Raw genomic sequence first — 18,971 nt, 5'->3', positions numbered from 1 at the left:
CTCGGAATAGGGCGCAAAGGGATTACCAGCACCGGTGTCCTTACCGGTGCCGGTAATCCCTTTGTGCCCAACTCGTAATGAGGCCCTAAGTCTGAGGAGGGGTGAGAGTGATCAGAAGCCCACAATGAGAACACACAGTAAAACTCAACAGAATACGCTTAGACAAGTGTATATAAAAAATACATATACATTTATTATAGGTCTTAATAATTAAACATGAATAAACCACAGTAATATCAAACAGTTACCACACACGCCTTTCTTTCACTATTTAACATATATACAGTTAGGTTTTGCCTAATGCGGTAAAGGGGAAAACACAGCCACATCCTGCAACAGAAGGGTAGGTTAACACAAATATAGCATTAGGCAGTTCTTCAGAATCAATACCTAACTTAAGCAGTCCAGCCCTACGAAGTGGGGAGCCTTGTGCTCAAAGAACAGTAGTGCGTTGAAAACGCGCGGTTGTCCATAATGAGAGAAAGCAGATCTTCTTCGGGGAGCTGTAGCAGTTCAGGAAGCGGCTTGAGGTGATGAAGAACAGTGTCCTACTATTCGAAGAGGGTCTACCCTTGCAGGCAGAGCGACTTTTGAGTTTTGGGAAAAGCTAAGGAGCGAAGGCTAGCCCAGCTAAGGTGAGTATCTTTTAGGTATTCTCGTGCGTAAAGAACAATGGTTGTGCCAGGGGGCCACCAGTAAGTGATGCAAGTACTGACCGACCCTCGACACAGTCCGGGCCAAACTTTGCAAGTCTAGGCCAGGTTGCTTGTAGGTTCACCCCTGCAGTTGCATGTCGCTTTGGCTCTCAGCGGCTGCGGGACGGGACGATCGTCCGTGGCAGGACAGTAGGCTTTTCTCAGCTCTCGGTGAAGAAAAGAGAACAGTTCCAGTGCAGCACCTCTCAGGGCACAGGTGGGCAGGCAGGCTAGGCTCCTACAATGAGCGTCACCACAGCAGGGCGATACAGGGACTGCAAATACTTGCAGCGTGGCCCACTCTCTTACATCATGACCCAGAGAATCTAGGACTACGAAATTTTGCGGGAGAGGGCCCAGGACCACAAGCTGGTGATTCCATAAGTCTAGAGTGTCAACTCAGGACAGCAGCGCCCCAATGCGATACGCCGGGTTCGAGCTGGTCAGTTCGCTGGATGGCCCAGGAAAACCTCTGATGAGGCTCTTTGGGAGGTTAATCAGGAGGTGCCAGGAGTAGTTGTTCCCACTACTCCATAGGGTCAAATTGCCCTTGCAGGCCTTCAGTGATCGATGCAAAAATAGGGGTCCAACGGGACATTGACTCAGGGTGCCAAATCTTCTGGCATATCTCTGATGGTTCCACAAGTCTGCTTTAGCATTTCAGGATACTTGGTTCCTTCTGTAGTTTGGAGTGAACTTCAGGTGATCGACCTGGAATGGATGCAGATCCCTTCTCTTATCCAAGATTCGTTTCACGCTCAAATCTGGGATAACCAATCGAAGATCTGCTCTCTTGCATGCATGCCAGACATGGACCAATCACAGTCCACTGTGGTCTCAGTCATTCAGGCATACCAGACATACTGGCACCATTAGTGTGGATTGGGACCAGACAATCCCAATCCTCTTCCTCCGCACTAGCACACGTGACATGCAGGAGCCCGCGAAAGTTGCGGTTTTTCCTGGGAGGCTGCATACCCAAATAAGGAATTCCCAGGTCTGCTTGACCTGGGGGAAGGCAATGGAACAAAATGGCCAAAGAACAGAACAAAAGACTTTGCAGCACGGCCATTTTCGTCACTGGCCACAGTCTTGACCCAAACACGGTAAACGCAATATGCTTCCTTAAAAAGAAGAACAAATACTATAAAAGTAAACTGATACCACCAGTTTGTCCTAGGAACACTTGTACAATCACGCAAAAAATCCTTGGAGGGTGTCTAGGGCCATAAAACAAAATGACCCCTATGTCCGATACTGTAAGGTACTTGGCACATAGATACAAATGTACCGAGAAATGGTAAAGACTAAAGGAAACATAGTTTCCCAGTACTGACAGTCTCAAGGATGTGTCCATTTCCCCATAACAGATGAGCAAAAGCCCAGAGGAGCTCAGCTAAAGGCTGGGCTCCGCTGGAAAAAGTCAGGTTAGGTTAGTCAAACAAAAGCAAAACGTTTCAGGGGTCCACAAATGGAGGGAAAATTGCACCTAAGGGAAATCTTTCCTAACACTGCCCAAGCCTGTATCGCTGGGGCCACCAATAACACGGCTGAACATTTGGAAATCTGCAAGGAACTTGTCAATCGACTGCAATCTCCTCCTCCACTCTTCCCTTCCAGGCCCTCGGCACTGCACTGGCCTTCCACTTCTCCACCAAAACCCAGGATATCCTGTCTTCACTCTCCTCTACACCCCAAACCCCCTCCTCTCCTTTGCCCTTGGCCTCCTCTCGCTCCCCTGCATAATCACCTCCTTCTCTCCCATTGCACCGCATTAGGTCTTGAAAGTAGTTCGCTCTATGAAAGCCTCCTTCAAACAGGTGCTCCCTTGCTCTTCCAGAACTATCAAGGACAACATCTCCTCTCTCGCCCCTGCCTTGGCTGACTTCTGTAACCATTCCTTTGCCACTGGCTCTTTCACACAACCACTCCCTTGTGCATCCTAACCTAAAACAGTAGTCTTCTGATCCCTCCTGCCGGCTAACTATCGCCCTCTCCATCACCCCTTTCCTGTGCAAACTTCTTGAGAAGTTGGTCATCCATCAACTGACCCACCACACCGAGTTTGCTGGGTATCTCCACAACCACTGGTCTGACTTCAAAGCGTCCAGAGGCATGGAAACTCCTCTCCTGAACACCAGCGAAGACCTGCTCTCAAATCTATCAACTCTCCCTCTATCCTGATCTTTACTCTGCCTTCGACCCGGTCAATCATGCCATCCTCATAAATCATCTCTGCATCACAGAACGGCAATGGCCCGGCTAATCTTTCTAACTGACCTTCCCAAGTGCAACTTGGCCCTTTCCTCTCCTCCACCTCACTCTTTCCAAGCGGTGTCCCTCAGGGCTCTATCCTATCACTGTGGCCCTTCAATATCTACCTTGCCTATCTAGCCGACATGTTCTCCACCTTCTCTCCTCACTTCCAGTGTTATGCTGATGACACACAGCTCTTCTATAAGCCTCCTTCCTCTCCCTCCTCTTCATTCTCTTTCATACCTGACTGTCTGACTGCTATTCAGGCATGGTGCTCTGCTAATGATCTCTGCCTTAATGCCAGCAAGACTGAGATCCTTCTCACTGGGACGTCCTGCTCCCTGCTTCCCTCCCACTCTCTGGCCGCCCTCCTTGGGTCCCCTCCCCTCACCCTCTTGTGAGGCAAAAAACCTTGGGGTCATTTTCAACTCCTCTCTCTGCTTCTCCCCTCACATCACAGACTTTGGCAAGAAGTCCAACTTCCAGCAGTCCAACAAGCAGAGAGTGGGGGTTGGGGGTTGATCTCTTTCTTCAGCAGGAGCTTCCCTCTGGAACAGCCTCCCTGCCCCTATCAGACTTGAGCCTTAAGTACCGGAACCTTCTCATGGCTTTCCTTTTCTCCACCTCCTTCCCCCTACCCCTCTTCCCCCCCTCCCTCTCCCTTGCTTATATCCCTCTGCCGCTGAGATTGGTGCCTGGTCCCTTATGAATCTTACAGTGGCCAGGGCCTCCTGGACCAGTCTACCGCAGCACCACTTAACCAGCACTTTCCCCAGGCACCTTTCCCTGACTAGCCTGAATCTGGCCCCCCGGTCCTCACACTAGTTTACCCATACCCCTGGTTTCCACTGGCACCTGCCCTCCTGAGCTCCTCTCAGCACTTGCCCATCCCTGGCCACCCCCTTCCTGCACTTCTCCCATCCGCCTTTCCCTTATCCCAGCCCTTCCGCCCTGACCGACCTGCCCCTCCCCCTGCACTTATTGTCACTGCACTTGCCCAGTCCGAATATCACAAGGCCTAGTAGGACTGCTAATTGTTGTTGTTTCTCCTCTGTCCCTTCCATGCCCCCCATGTTTTGCTTTGTGGCACCTTGAAACTCTTGTTTATAGGCACATAACAAATGTCCAATATATGCAAAAATACATAATCTATCCAAAAAAATGGTGAGTTACTTACCAAATAAGCAAAACAGAAAGGTGATGGCTGGAAGGTTTCAAATCATTCATAACCACTGGCACAGCTCCGGGCAACCTTCCAGGCCCTCGTTTTTATAGTTGGATTTAGTTGGTCAGTTGCAATAAGAGCAGAAGCTTTGAAACCCAGAGCCAAAACATCTAACAATGACTTGGTATATGTTACCACCTACTCTCAACAGAGTAGCCACCTCAAAAAGATTATAAAAAAGAACTGGATAGTGCTATCTCTTTACCCTACATTAGCCAAATTATTTCCAAGCCCACCGCTATTTGAATATAGCAAAAGCAAGTCATTGAGAGATCATCTAATTAGGGCAGACTTTAAACATCAAAGAAGTAAAAAGGAACACATCTTCAATGGGCCCATACCCTCCAACAACTGCAATTGCTGCAACAATGTAATTCGTGGAAACACAATCAACCATCCACACAAGGGATATCCTATCAGACTGTTACATACGTCAACCCGTGACACCAAGAACATTATCTATGGAATCAAATGTCCATGCAGAATATTCTATGTCGGACTCGCCACCAGAAAGGCTAACACCAGATGATGCGAACACATGTCGAAAATAAGGCTGCCTTCTGAGAAATCCCCAGTCACACAACACTTTAAACAACAAAGACATTCAATTGCCCAGATTCAATGTATCATCTTGGAACAGGTCACATTACCCAGGGAGGAGGCAACTTGAGTAGATAACTGCAACAAAGTGAAATACATTGGATCGATCTATTAGAATCCATGCACCCCTGGGGGATGAACCTAGAGTGGGACTTGAACTGTTTTCTATACACTAAATTGATCAGGAAATAAGAGACATCGCTCAGTAGGAAAGTAATTGCTAATTTAGAGCCTCACGCCCTGATTAGAAAAGACGGATTAATGATATTACAAATATTCTTGCATATAGTATTCAACATCAGTTGATAATGAGATGAAATGCTTTAATGAGATCAAATGCTTTAATTTTCCACATATGAATATTACTGGAGTATCGTATGTTATAAACCTGTCATTGTCCCCATAACAAGTACAACTATAGAATGTAAAGTAAACCAAGATGAGTCAACAGGATTAATGAAATGAACTTGAAATACCGGACTTTTCTCACATGGTGACTACAGATAGCCCACAATTGTAAATGTATATGATTGTGCACTAACAGAATGGAAATGAGTCATTTTTATTTTTAAGAGCACAATGAATTAATACAACCAATGTGATTAACAAGAAACTTTGGACTTTGCCCATATAGCAATTGCACACAGCTCGTAATCGCAAATGTATATGATTGTGTAATAACAGACGTAAATGGGTCCTTTATTAATATTTCTTTGAAAATAAGTGCTAAGTGTAACATCATATATGTAAACTAGAATGCAACATCTCAAAGAACATGTAAGATCCAGAATTCTGGAAACAAATGGACATCTAAGACATCAGACGAAAAGAGAAGTTAATGGACTTATTGATTGAATGTAGCCACCCATTTAAAGCTATGCCCTGTATTTAACAGACTAACATAACCAAAACAAGTTTCCATGAACAGTTAAAGATTGCTCCCAAGTTCACATACACGGAGCAGGAATCTTATAAGAATCCCGAGCCGGCTGCGTTGCTTAGCAACGGCCACAACGCCAGAGTTCAGGGAAAGAGCACACTCGAATGCCAGACTCCACGAGTAACGCGGTCAACAAAAGTAAGTGGAACATAAGATTTCAAACAGTTTTTTAAGTGTTCTTTGATACACTGGAGCCCCAGGTATGATTAAATATGGGCTACCATTCACCTTTTAGATACTCATGAATGCGATCGCTTACCGCGATACGCTGCGGCAGCCGAACCACCCCAGTCGCCTACGGCGGCCACATAATTACATCTGTATTCCGCAAACCTGAGTCTGCCAAGACTCATAACTAGACAGGTTAGAGGAAATCTTCTTTCTACCTGCATCATAATAAAGAAAAGATAGATAGATATTGGGAAACCAGAATGAAACAAATGCACTTATTTACACACAGGAAGAGTTTAGGACACATAGAGTGAGATTTATCTGCCTTAATCAACCGAGCACAACGCACCGGTGTCCATAAGCACCGTAGTTAGGTGAGTGCTACATTTAAAAATACTGCCAAGGAAATCTCTGAGAGGGGTTATGTGTTTAGGAACTATTCAGGGTGAACTACACAGTGACATACAACTAAATTATATGTACACTTGTCCACAGAATCAAGTCAATCCTGTTTGGACCTACAAGTCATGCAGAAGCCCTAAATACAAGGAAGGGTCATTAACTTCACAGGACCACATGGAAAGGGTGATTGTGTAGTAATTTATTCCAAATAGATCCCCATTTGGTAAAAACAGAAGTATTGATGTCTGCCATTCTTGATGTGGGACCCATCGCTTTCCTGAGCGACTGGTCCGGCACGAGACTGGCATGTTCAATACAAATACTGATGGCATTTTTACTTTAACAGACACGATGTCCATACTGCAGAAAATGCATGCAGAATAGAATCCAATTCGGCTATACTAATCCTAAAGGTCAGTGAGAATTTCTTTTAAAAAACATTAAATTGTGAGCCAAATCACAGAGTCTGTTATTAAAACAATTATCTTTCAGTTTAGAAACCCCTAGAAACTACCAGATATCTAAACCTGAAGAAGGGATTGTGCGTCCCGAAAACACGTAGTTGAGATACAGTGGCAGAGACTTGCCGATTAGAGGAAATCAAGATCTTCCACAAAGAACTGTAGAGTTGAATTCCCATGATGATATCTGATTATCTAAGACTAGAAACAAACAAGCAACTACTTTGATGATATTTGACTTTAACATATTTGTGAACATTGATTATATATGTTCTGATATGAATGCTAATAGATGGAAATAATGTTTGAAGTTATGAAATTAATAAAATTATATTTCTGACTAAATTGTTTTTTGCCTTTTCATTATTGAGTCAAAATAAATAAGTACTGAGGCCCAAGACCTCAGTAAAATATTGAATTACTCTAGCTATACACGATTTAACAGTTATATTGAACAGAAGTGTGCCCTGCTGTTCGAAGAACCTCTTCACTGTACCAGTTGCTATTTCCAGTCTGTGGCCAACAGATGGCAGGCACTGGATGTCTGATTTATTGGGGTTTAGGTCTCTTCGAGATGCTCTTTCTGTTTACAGTTTAACCTGAGTGATGGGTATCAGGTAATATTAGCCCCATAAATATTGTCGCCTACATATAGTCGCCTACATATAGTCGCCGGGAAACGGCATAGGCGACATTATTAATGTGGATAATTTATGGGGAAAATGGGAGTGGAGTTTGCGAATGGTGGCCCCCGGTCCCTTTAAAAAAATATGGGGGTTCCCCGGGTGTCCCCCGCAGGTTCCATATGGTAATTTTGCCGCAAAAAAAGGCACCATTCTTGCATGGCGACATTTTTGCGGGGATATTAACACATGGAACCGAGTGACGTACAATAGTCAGGTTGTTGTGTTGGACATCTGCTTACATTCACAGTAATTTGATAATATGGGCCTATACACACTGATATTAACGCTACATCTTGTATGAAATGCATATCATATTACAGTGATATCGTAACCATATTTTTCTTAGTGTACTGAGGAACAATGCTATGTGATGCCACTTCCTGTTATGTCAAGGGGTGAAAGGTTGTGTGCCATCACTTTCCATGATGTCAGTTGGGGGAGGGGTCAAATGACCATGTCCTGTGATGTCATCAGATGTCAAGGGTCGCGTGATGTCACTTCCGCTACCCCTGGCATTTTGGTGAAATGACGTCCCTGAGTTCAAGAGGTTTTAATCAGCTACACACGTATTTCGTGCTCAGCGCTTCCTCAGAAAATGAAAACCTGTTACTACCTGTTCCTACTTTTTTTTTTTTACAAAACAATAATGTTACTACTAGTCTTTAAAATGTCTACAGGAGGAAAGCAAGGAGACATGCTGAGTACTTTAAATCAGGACTGTGTTCGGGGATGCTACATTGCCTAGTAATACAGCGGCTCAGACCACAAATGGTTAAGAAGTTGTATTACACGCAAAGTTGCTTGATAAGTGCAATTAATTACTTCATTATATTTCAGACAGATGCTTTAGCAGCCAGGCATGGTTGTAGCCATGTGTGACAAGAATCTAGATAAGGAACACATGTGTGGCATTGCTCAATGCATGACCTTTCAGGCAGCACTTGCTCTTTTGTCACCTAAATATTTTAAGAATTTAGAAAACAGGGACACTTGTTGCTGGCCATGGTGCCACACATGCCTGAAAAAAATACCACGCCCACAAATTCTTTCTAGGCCAATAGTGTGTTCCCATACAAAAGGCTATACACACCTATAAGTGCAAAAAGTTAAATAAAACTATTGTCACATGTTTTTTCTCTCTCATAGCTGATATCCGGTGGCGTGTGATTGGTTTAGTGAAGGTGCATTGACCCTGTCCCAATTTTGCATTTCAGCCCTCCACGATTATCAAATTGGAAAGCGTGAAAATGGCGTTGCTATCATCATTACTTCTGATGGGTCTTCTGCTGGCGCCGGGCCAATCCCTGGTCTCCCCTGAGGATCTCAAACGTAAGTGCTGTTGGGGAGGATCTGGTCACATATGTTTTCCACAGCCCTTGGGTCTAGTGATACTCTTCAAAAGTGTTTTATTCTTGCACATCTGCCCATTCTGAAAAGAGCGGCGGGGTAATGGCAAATTACCCACAGGGGCAACTACCGACAGCGGCCACTCATACTGTCCATATATTGAAGGCTGTCCGCACAGGTACCCTGAAATGTGCAGAGGAGTAGACGCTGCTTCTCTTGCCATCAAGAATAATGACCAGTCCATCATTATCATACCATATGACCAGTTACAGTTCTGTCAGTTTGGCCAACGTTCCTGAAGCATTGTGACCATTGGGCATGTTTGTGGTATTCCCGCAAGAAAACCTCTGGCAGAAATGTACTTCAGGTGGAGAAAGGAGGGTGCTGTTGGTTTCCATAGCAACACAGTGCGTAAACAAGTTCTTCCTTTTATTGGCGGTTTCACAAATGACTCCTCGACATCCAAATGATGTTTAGATTAGGCTAAGTGTGCGGGTACCCTTGTCAAATCTTCTATAAATGATGGTACTATTTCAGCTGGCATTATTTGTTGTGGCACCTATGCATACTCTATTATGAATTGACATGGTATATTGATCTCAAGCAGAACTTCATCTCAGAGTGACTGTAGTCAAACAACTCATCATCTGTCAGCTGGGTCAGTCTGTGTGATGCGTCAAGCGCTATTGCTGTGCGCCCAAATCACTTAGTGTACACAAACAAGGAGTCGTACTCAACTACGCAGATCCAGTGCAGTACTTATGGCTCCTTGAAAGGGATAGTAGTGCCTTATTATCACATGATCATTTAATCTAGTTTGATTTATCTCAAAACATTCTTTAATTGAATACTTTTGTCACAAAACACTTTTGCTTCGTACATGTTGTGTACACATTAAATGTACCACACTGAATGTGTAGGCATTGTTATTATTGACCTTGTTTTATCAATTATGCTTTATTAAAACTATTCACTTGAATATTAGTTACCATTGGTCTCAAATATATATGTGCATTGTTAGCATATATTGTGCCTTGTTGTTGTCTCCTAATTTAGGAAGACCTCCCCATTTTTGTTATTGCTAAAACAGGCCTATTACCTTGACTATTCCCGTCACTGAGCTCAGGACTTCCCGGCCTGTCTCTACCGCTAGGGCTGGGGGTTTCCAGTCCACCTGTACACAATGGAGCTACAGGGTTGCAGGTGGGTTTGTGAGCATGGTTATATTCAGAATCTCATTAAAGAGTCTACGGGCAAATGGCAGTCCAACGCGTCATGCCCCGTCAAATGGACACAGCTTGCTGGGGTGGGCCAGGAGATCCTCTCCACATTGCCACACATCCAACATCACATAGTGAGCAATGGTGCCCTGCTTCAATACCCACTCCACCTACGAGGAAGAGAGCAAGAGAGAGAGAGAGAGACAGAGAGAGAGTGAAAATTGTATATACATGTCATTATCTCTCACTGAATGCATTACAAAATAAATAACAGACGATGCATATCTTTACTCCTCATGTTACCTCTATGATTATTACAAAACCCTCACAGACACAAAGTACCCTCTGATCCTCAACCACAACCCAATCACCATTGATGCCCGATTACCATCAGTACCACACTCCCTTGTGAAATTTTGCTTAATGATCCATGGCATGTGAGGTGGGATATCTGTTGCACTATGTGATATGCAATTTTTCTACAATTACAATCTAATACAAAATAGCACAATGAAGGGATGTCCTCCTCTACAGAATGCTGCGTAAACGTGTTTTAATATCTAGTATCACCAACTCAGAGTTGTTTCATTGCAGAAATCTCCGTGGATGGCAGCAAGTATATCAATGTAGAGGTTGAAAACGCTGTCAATGGGGTGAAGACGATGAAGACGCTGATGGAGAAGACTGGGAAAGACCATCAGGAAATCAGGGAAAATCTGGAGCAAACCAAGAGAATGAAAGAGGTTCGTGAAACTTACTATTACCACTAAAACGTCATGGATACAAAAGATTTGAATACATTTCCTCTGTGCAGCCTCCAATGTATCATTTCTATCATCGGCACGAGAAGTAGAGCCAACCTGTGCCCATCAGTGTTGGTCATGGAAGCAGCCAGTCCAAACTGTGAGGCCACATCCCTGCTGCACAGGAACGTGTGCCACCACATGCGTGTGGTGGTCTTGTTGGGACGCACCATTAATGTTCAGCAGGGTTTCCTTGATGCTGTGCACAAGAAGTCAATGTCTTCCTATATCCTTTTACAGAGACTCGATGTGTCCTGCTAATCACACCAACAATACTTTGTCAAGTAACTGCACATACACAAGAGTGCTTGGGATTAGAGAAAAATGGTTTCCCACAAAATGTGCTTCTCTACAAACGAGCAAGCCTTTTAACTTTCATTGCTATCAATTAAATACATGTTCTTCATCGTATGTTTATTCTATTTGTTTATATACTCATAACTACCTATTTTTGTGTCAAAACAAGGGGACAGGTCTATAATAATATGTGTTGAATTAAGGCTGTGATCCCTAACGTGTAGCTCAGGAGCAACATGTTGCTCGCAGCACCATAAATTGTTGCTCGCCAGTTGCTCTGAGGCATGGTGTGTAGGCCTAGAAGGAGGTGCTGAAGAGATGAGACCTCAGTAGCAATATAGCCAGGACAGAGTCCTGGACAGTACAAGACTCTTGGCCAATAAGCCTGTTGTGGTTCCAGCTGGCTTATTTTTATACATGCAAGATTTGTGTTTGTTGCCACTATGAAAACTGTTTTTCGGTAAACGTTCTTACCTATTATAGCAGGGTCATTGTGTCATTGCTAAAACCGTGTGCTCTCCAAATACTTTGACCAGCTGACAAATGAATGAGTATAATAATTGAACCATGTTTGTGTCCTGGAGAAAATTGCCATATTCTGTTCCTTGGTACAGCTAGTAGGAGCATAATGGACAAATAAGTGGCCTGCATATCCAACTTTCCTTTATTAAATAAATTGCATGCACTGCTTTTTGTACAAGTGAGGGTTGTGTTTGATGCCACCATGCATCATATTTATCGGAAAAATGTATGTTTGTGTCACCTAAAGGTATTATTACATAGTGTCCTAGTGAAAACATTGTCATTGTTTGATACTCTGCCAATCTGGCATGTGGATAATGGCAGAAAAGTGAAATTCATACCACATTATCAGAATGAATTTGCCCTATATTCAAATCCAATTAAGTTACTTTTAATTAATTTAAATTAGCAAGCCAATTCATTAATCCAAATACTTAGTTAACACCACCGCACCCCTCCATGACGTGGTCATCAAATGCTCAAAGTTTTGAGCAATGTTTGCCAATAAGTCTTGTTTAAAATCCCTTGGGCAGAGCAAAAAGGCTCTAAATCCTTCAGAAAAGTATTATTTGTATTCCTAACCACGTTTTCACCAATATAAAAGGCCCCAGGAGCTTTACAATTCACTATTTACCATGATATGCCAAAATAATTCTTAGGAGGTAACCTCCAAAGCCACAGTGATCTTAAAGATTAAAGATTAAGTGATTTAAAGATCTTATCTTTAAAGCCTACCATGTAATGACCAGTATTACTCAATCAATATTTATTTAATCGTATTTCTCCATGAACTTTGCAATATTTTAAAACATATATCAGATTTCATAAACTTCTCATAGAACAAACACAAAATAAAAAGCAGCTTTAACATATTCAAACAAGCTATATATATATAAAACCCTGATCATTACAATGAATTATATAAAACATAGCTGCCATGTATGTCCACACATACACAAAACAGAGAAACGACGAATTAACAGGAATTGAACCAAATCTTTATCAACTCCTATTTTGCATGCACACTTTGTGCTTCCTCTTGCACATCATAATTTATTGAGGGGGAGGGTACATTTAAACGTACCATTAGCATCAGCCTCCTGCATTCTAGGGATCTTATTTCACAGATTTCTCCTTGCTGTCTTATATGTGTACGTTAGTCTGTATACACAGCTAAAGAGGGACGCCTATGTACATTTTGGGCATCTGCCTCTTTCCCCATTGGACAGGGTCTTGCTTTAAGAGCTATTTTGAGTTGACTCAGTGTGCCAATGTTAGTTATATCCCACCCCTATCCAAATGGCGAGTGCCTTACAACCGCCCAAACCCCATACCACAAATATGTATCTCTATCACGGGAGGTTGTAATCACATGTGCACTGAAATTCATTTTATGATTAGCAGAAAAGCCCAGATGAGCTTTTAAAAAATAAGTAGTAAATCTTAACTTGGCCAACACTGTCAAACTGAACACCCACAATTCAGGGAGATTTGCTATTTGGCACAGGAATTTATTTTGCAACCCCTACAGGACATGACACGTTGAACCACCTTAGATTTTGCTGCCATAAAAATCATGCAAAAAAACTTAGCCTTGTATACCTCCAGGCACTTGTCCAATCAGAATGTCCCAAACCTGAAATAAAAATGTAAAAATCGCTTTAATCCTAAATGATGCCCTTTCAACTGCCTTCTGAAAATGGCTGACTCTAGCACCGCTATTTGAGAAGAGTAGGCTCAAATGAAAATGAGACTACACCCTCATCTCTACATTCAGTTAAAAAAAGCTATAAGATTTCACACTTTTTCCTGAAAACCAACATCTTTATTTTGATCATATTTAATTTCAAACTATAGATCGCAAATTAGTATTTGTGTTTAGCAGGCCCTATTGGAGACTTGCCGGGTTTAAGTCCAAAAAAGCTGTGTCTGTGGCATAAAGAAACATGCTGTAAAATGTACACTTCAGAGAGGGTGGATAAACTTTCCTAAGGGAAGTACTATAATCAACAGGGGCCGACTGACAACCCTGCTTTTCATATTTATAAGTCAGGAAAAGCAAGAAATAATTTCCCCGATCTTGTATATCGCACAGACCCTCAGATGCCTGCGTATCAGAGCTGGAGGAGAGTTAATAAAACATTAGAGACCCCAATAAAATGTAAATTATGTCACACTATGTTTCTATAAATCAAATCATATGTTTGCTCTGAATCTGAAAAAATCCCAAAGTAACCGGATTTCTCCATGATGGTGCTCAGAGTGGTCCACTGTGCTGAGCCCTCCCCTTAAACCATTTTTCGAGACCTTCAAGATATTGTTACTTTGAGGGCACTCCTCCAGTCTGAAGAACAAAACTGTGAATAATATCTTACTAGCAATGTCCAGTGTAGAAATTGGTATATAACTGTGGGGGCTGGTGGCCCAATGACTACTTGTCCAAGGAGATGGCATAATGCCTGTCTCAACAACTGAATAAAACATAAAACAATTTGGTGTCCTTTAAAAAAGCTCCCATTGTTTCTCAGCCAAAAACTGTCTTTGGGGATTTTTATATGCCATTTTGGAAACTTTAAATCTGACCAGCCATGTATACACCACATATTAAATCGTGGTTGAGTGTTTTTTTTAAGATTCTACATTCTGCATGGAACCATTGGCGAATCATCCCTTTCTATAAGCTGGACCTCCTGAACTTGGGGATGTTCTTTGCCAACAGCTATGTCCCGGATTGTTTCAACCAAATACTCAAACTGATACTTTGCTTTGTGGCCTCTGAGAATATATTAATTTCTTGTGATTTAGTAATTCTTTCCAATGCCTCCTTGTCGAGCCTAGGCATCGCCAAACAGCCCCCCTGGATTTTGGACATCTTCCTCTTGGTGCCTACACCGGCCATGGAAAATTAACTCAAGCGGATATTGTTCACTTTTTCTTCAAACAGAAAAGCACAATTTCATAACATTCCTGAAGAAAAAACAATACACAGTACAGTAATTGATGACTGTGGGACAGGGTTGCTGATCTTGTTTGCTTAGGAGTGCACCATTTGCCACTAAAGATCCCAGAAAACCCCCTGGCAGAACACCAAAGTATACCTGAAAATCAGTCTACCATTTGTGACCAATTTTACCATCCAAACATTTGCACTAAATGTCTTTAAAATATTTTGCTCGAGAACCTGAAACCTCTGGTAGTGTTTATTTAGTCCTACTATATTTAACAACTTGACTGGTGCTATGTGTCTAAAAATGTACTACTGACCACTCACATTTCCTCAAAATTTCCTGTAAACAGCCACTTAACGTCAAATGAATTTAAAGTCTTTTCAAATTTCCTTCACTGAAATTGCAGGTGGTCTAGTAACTATTAAGTACTGCAAATTAAACCTTTCCATAAGAAGTCATATGTTTATTACATTTCTGATTCGTGCTGCAATCGTTTGTCTGTCAACTGAACACCAATATGTTCAGTCGAAAAATTGATGTTGCTCACCATTTCATTTGATATGTACATTTTGCTCATTGTGCACAATGAGTTGGGTATCCCTGAATTAAGGGATAGTTTTATATCAAGCAAATATTTGTCCTGCTAGACAGTTGCAGGGTCAACGCCATTATGGTCAATCTGTTAAGTGGATGCAGAAAGCCTTGAAAATGTATGCATTTCATTGTTAATTTGGGATATGGTAGACACACCTGGTGTGAAGATGCAGGAGTGGAGTGGATCATGATTGTGGAAGATGAGTTCACTCTCCTAGACAAGAACATGCTACACCAGGAAGACAAACCCTGCTCCTAGAGCATGCATTGCAAACCCTGACATCAATATGGAAGCCTTGAATCAGGTCAGTGTATAGGGTGGTGAATGCAACAGAGTACTGCATATGGTCATCAATGGGGCATTATTAAAAACTGACAAAATTCCCTAAGACTGCATCAGGAGACAAAGCGTGTGCTTGCGGTTACCATGTGACGCTATGCATCACACTACCCCTTTTCACAATAAGGCACACTTTGCAGGTCACAGCCACTGTTCCTTTTGTAACTTGCTTACCGCTGCAATGCCAAGAAGCAGAGGCATTGCTGGGGAGGGCTGAGGGGGCTATGGCCTGAGTCTTTTGGTTGTAGCCCCGGATAGAAGCTCAGGGGCTACAACCAAAAGGCGAGCTAGCCTGCCCCAACTCCCAACATTAGCGTAGCCCCAGATCTTTTCCAGATCTAGCAACACTCCTGCAAAGAAGACCCCCACCGACCATCCCCAGGTAAGTGAAGGCCTTAGACTTACACTACTCCATTCAACCCCACCCTTATATCCCTACCCCATACCTTCCCTTAATTAAAAGAAAAGAATCCTCAAACCCACTTCCCACCCACCCGTCGACCCTCCCCAGGCCCTACTATGTCCTGCTGGGGGCCACATGAACTGGAACAGCAGCACTAAGCAAAACATCGAAGTGAAGCGAGGGAAGCCCACTTGCTTCCCGGGGCGAATGCCAAGAAGACTCTCCGCCGACCACCCCTAGGAGGTAAGTGAAGGCCTTAGTCCTACACTACTCCCTCCAAAGCTCTGCACCCCTTATACCTCTACCCAATCCCTTCCCTTAATTAAAAAATAAAAATAAATCCCAAAACCCTCTCCCCCACCCATCTCTCGCCCCTCCCCCAGCCCCGACTGGTTCTGCTGTGGGTCATATGACTCGTCAGTGGTCCTCTGAGGGCAACCTTGCATGGCCAGTGGATAAGGGCAATTCCGTGTTTGCCTGTTCACCAGGCATCCAGCCCTGCACAGCAGGCCCCCTTACATGGCCAGGGGATCAATGAAAACAAGGTAAAGGACATCACAGCCACATTACTAAAGTGATTTTATTTGCCACATTGAACTGCTACAGTAAAACTTTGCCACTCTGAAACTTATCTTCCTTACTTTTGCTTCTATGAGACACTTGCTTTAAGTTTTGCCACTGTAAAGCTTTACCACTTTGATTTTCCCCAATGTGAGACTTGGTCCCTTTGAACTTCGCCACAGTGAAATGTTGCCACTTTGAACCTGCTACTGTGAAACTCTACCACTTCTGATCTTAGCTGCTGCTAAACTTTGTCACTTTGCTTTTTACTATTTTTGAGATGTGGTTCCTTTGAATTTTATCACTGTGAAATGTTTCTACTTTGAACCTTGATTTGCAATGTCTGTGAACTTCAGAGTGGGAAACTCCCAGGTCTAGGTTCAGTTGTCAGAGCACACGGTCCACCAATCACATGTTGCGCACCCATAACTTCCCCCTTGGACTTGCATAACTCCTTCACATCCTTTTCTGCATCAGGCTTCTGACTTTCCACAATTGTATTCTCTTTACTTGCTGCAACACTCTTGTACATCAGTCTTTTGCTTTTCCCATAAACGTACACGTCTTCTCCACATTGTTTTTATTAACCTACTTGCTTTTGTTCTGTTCACCGTGTTGCTTTCACCCAGTCTGGAATTCCTTGTCAGTTTACTTTCCAATGTTCGTTCAGTATTTCATATGCCTTGGTTTTAAATCAAACAGTACTTTCCATTCAGTTCGGTATTCAATATTGCATAATTTCATTCAAGCAGTACTTTTCGTTCAGTTCGGTATTCAATATTGCTCATATTTACTCAGTTCCGTGAAGCGCTACTTGCCTGCGGTTCCCTGGGAGCACTCTGGTGTTTCCGATTCCTCTGACCCTCACTGGCTCTTCGCAGCTCCACTGTGGCAACCCTTGCTGCTCCCGCTCACCTTCTTGCCAGCCAGGATGCAGACCGCCTTGACTCTGCTTCCTCGCCGGCACTTCTCTGCACACTGCGGCATGCATCCATTCTCGTTTGCAGCTGTTTGGGTAGCTACATCTGTCTTTCAATTTCACAGAAATCGCTTGCTCCAGGTATTGCAGGTCCTCTGGGATCATTGCCAGTCTCTCGACCTCCTGGACTCTTTCCACCAAGGCAGCTCTCTCCTTCACCTTCAGTATTCACTGCTCTCCTTCTCTACACTGATTTGGGCTCCAACTTTTATATATCTGAGCCTTGTTATGGGGCCTCAGGTGTGTGTTGTTGGCTGTATTGCCTGACTATAACAATCCCAATTACTGGGACATGCCTGACCTTCTGTAGTGGATGCCTGCATACCCATCTTCTTTGTCCCAGTACTACAGTGGTGTTTCACATAGGAAGTGTGCATTACTCCTAGTTCCCTCTGCTTCATCTCAGGGGTGAATGGGGAAGAATGGGTTGTGATTGTATATAACTCATAAAGGCAGAGGGAGGGTAGGGTAGGGCAGTGTTAGGAAAGGGGGGTACCATGTCTCGTCCTCAAGCACTCTCTCCCCAATCACCAAGGGCCCTTCACCCAGGTGATCCTCCCTCACTTGTCTGCCCTAGGGTTGGCATCCAAAAGCGATGGCCTTTCCCTGGTTCGCTGGCCACCTGAGAAAGAGATTCCCGGAGAGTAGATGTGAGAATGCCCTTGGGGTTCTCACAATAAGCACAACATCTATTCTATGCCTCTCTTCCCAACTAACCAGCCCAACTCACTTTGCCTTACAGAGCCACATGAGCATCTGGAGACAATGAAAATGGCAGCGTTGCACTGCATAAATCTACTTAACGAAACACAACGTAGGGCTGTAGTGATTGTTAACAACAGGTGTGGTCACGGGAACTAAATGCAAGCTGGAAAGGAATCAAAGACAGGGTACTCTAACTTACGAAGACCATTTTACCATCTCAATGAAGGTATTTCTATTCATTTTCCTTGCCTTTATTAATTGAACTATCTGCATAACAGAAAAGTATGTAATGTAATGGGCAAACATACATCCCCTCCCCCACTCACTGACTATACATTCCGAACAGCAAAGAATGTAGCGTATGGACTTGAAAGCCTTGGCTTTTGCATGGGCCTGATGTACGGCCTGACAACGGCCCTGGTAACCATTGGAAATGCAAGGCGGGGTCTGCAAAGGAATTCCCCTTCCAAAAGCCCTGGTTTTGTATGTCAAAAAAAGGAGCTAACATGCATCACCTGTGAGGTGCCGCTAAACTCGACAACATGCTTTTTCCATTTATAAAAATAGCAGTTCTGCGATTGCAGCACCACTTTTCTAGTTTATGAAAACTTTATTAAATCAGAAAAGTGTCATTCTTTTAAGAAATGCTCCCAGTGCCACGGGAGCACACGTTTCTATGAAAAGGATAGATTTTAGCAGCTTTTGCTACTGGAAAGCACAACATCTCACCTCCATTTCTTCCACCCGCCTCAGAATGGTGGTGCTTGAAACTGGAGGCGAGAATGCTTTCTTCACTACTTTTATCAGAGCTCAGAA

General features: G+C 43.3%; 1 protein-coding gene across 1 annotated transcript in view; it reads left to right on the top strand.

The window, feature by feature from the left end:
- Positions 1-18,971, top strand: part of CLU (clusterin) — a 177,929-nt gene that overhangs the window by 81,770 nt on the left and 77,188 nt on the right. Inside the window, exons 2-3 of the mRNA XM_069605621.1 lie at positions 8,651-8,765; positions 10,598-10,746. Coding sequence (XP_069461722.1) covers positions 8,684-8,765; positions 10,598-10,746 — 231 coding nt within the window. The 5' untranslated portion in view covers positions 8,651-8,683. The remainder of the gene's footprint in view (positions 1-8,650; positions 8,766-10,597; positions 10,747-18,971) is intronic.

The sequence above is a fragment of the Ambystoma mexicanum genome, chromosome 4p (genome assembly GCF_040938575.1).
Source record: "Ambystoma mexicanum isolate Mex_15411 chromosome 4p, UKY_AmexF1_1, whole genome shotgun sequence".
NCBI classification, from domain to species: domain Eukaryota; kingdom Metazoa; phylum Chordata; class Amphibia; order Caudata; family Ambystomatidae; genus Ambystoma; species Ambystoma mexicanum.
This window is presented reverse-complemented; position numbering and strand designations above follow the sequence as displayed.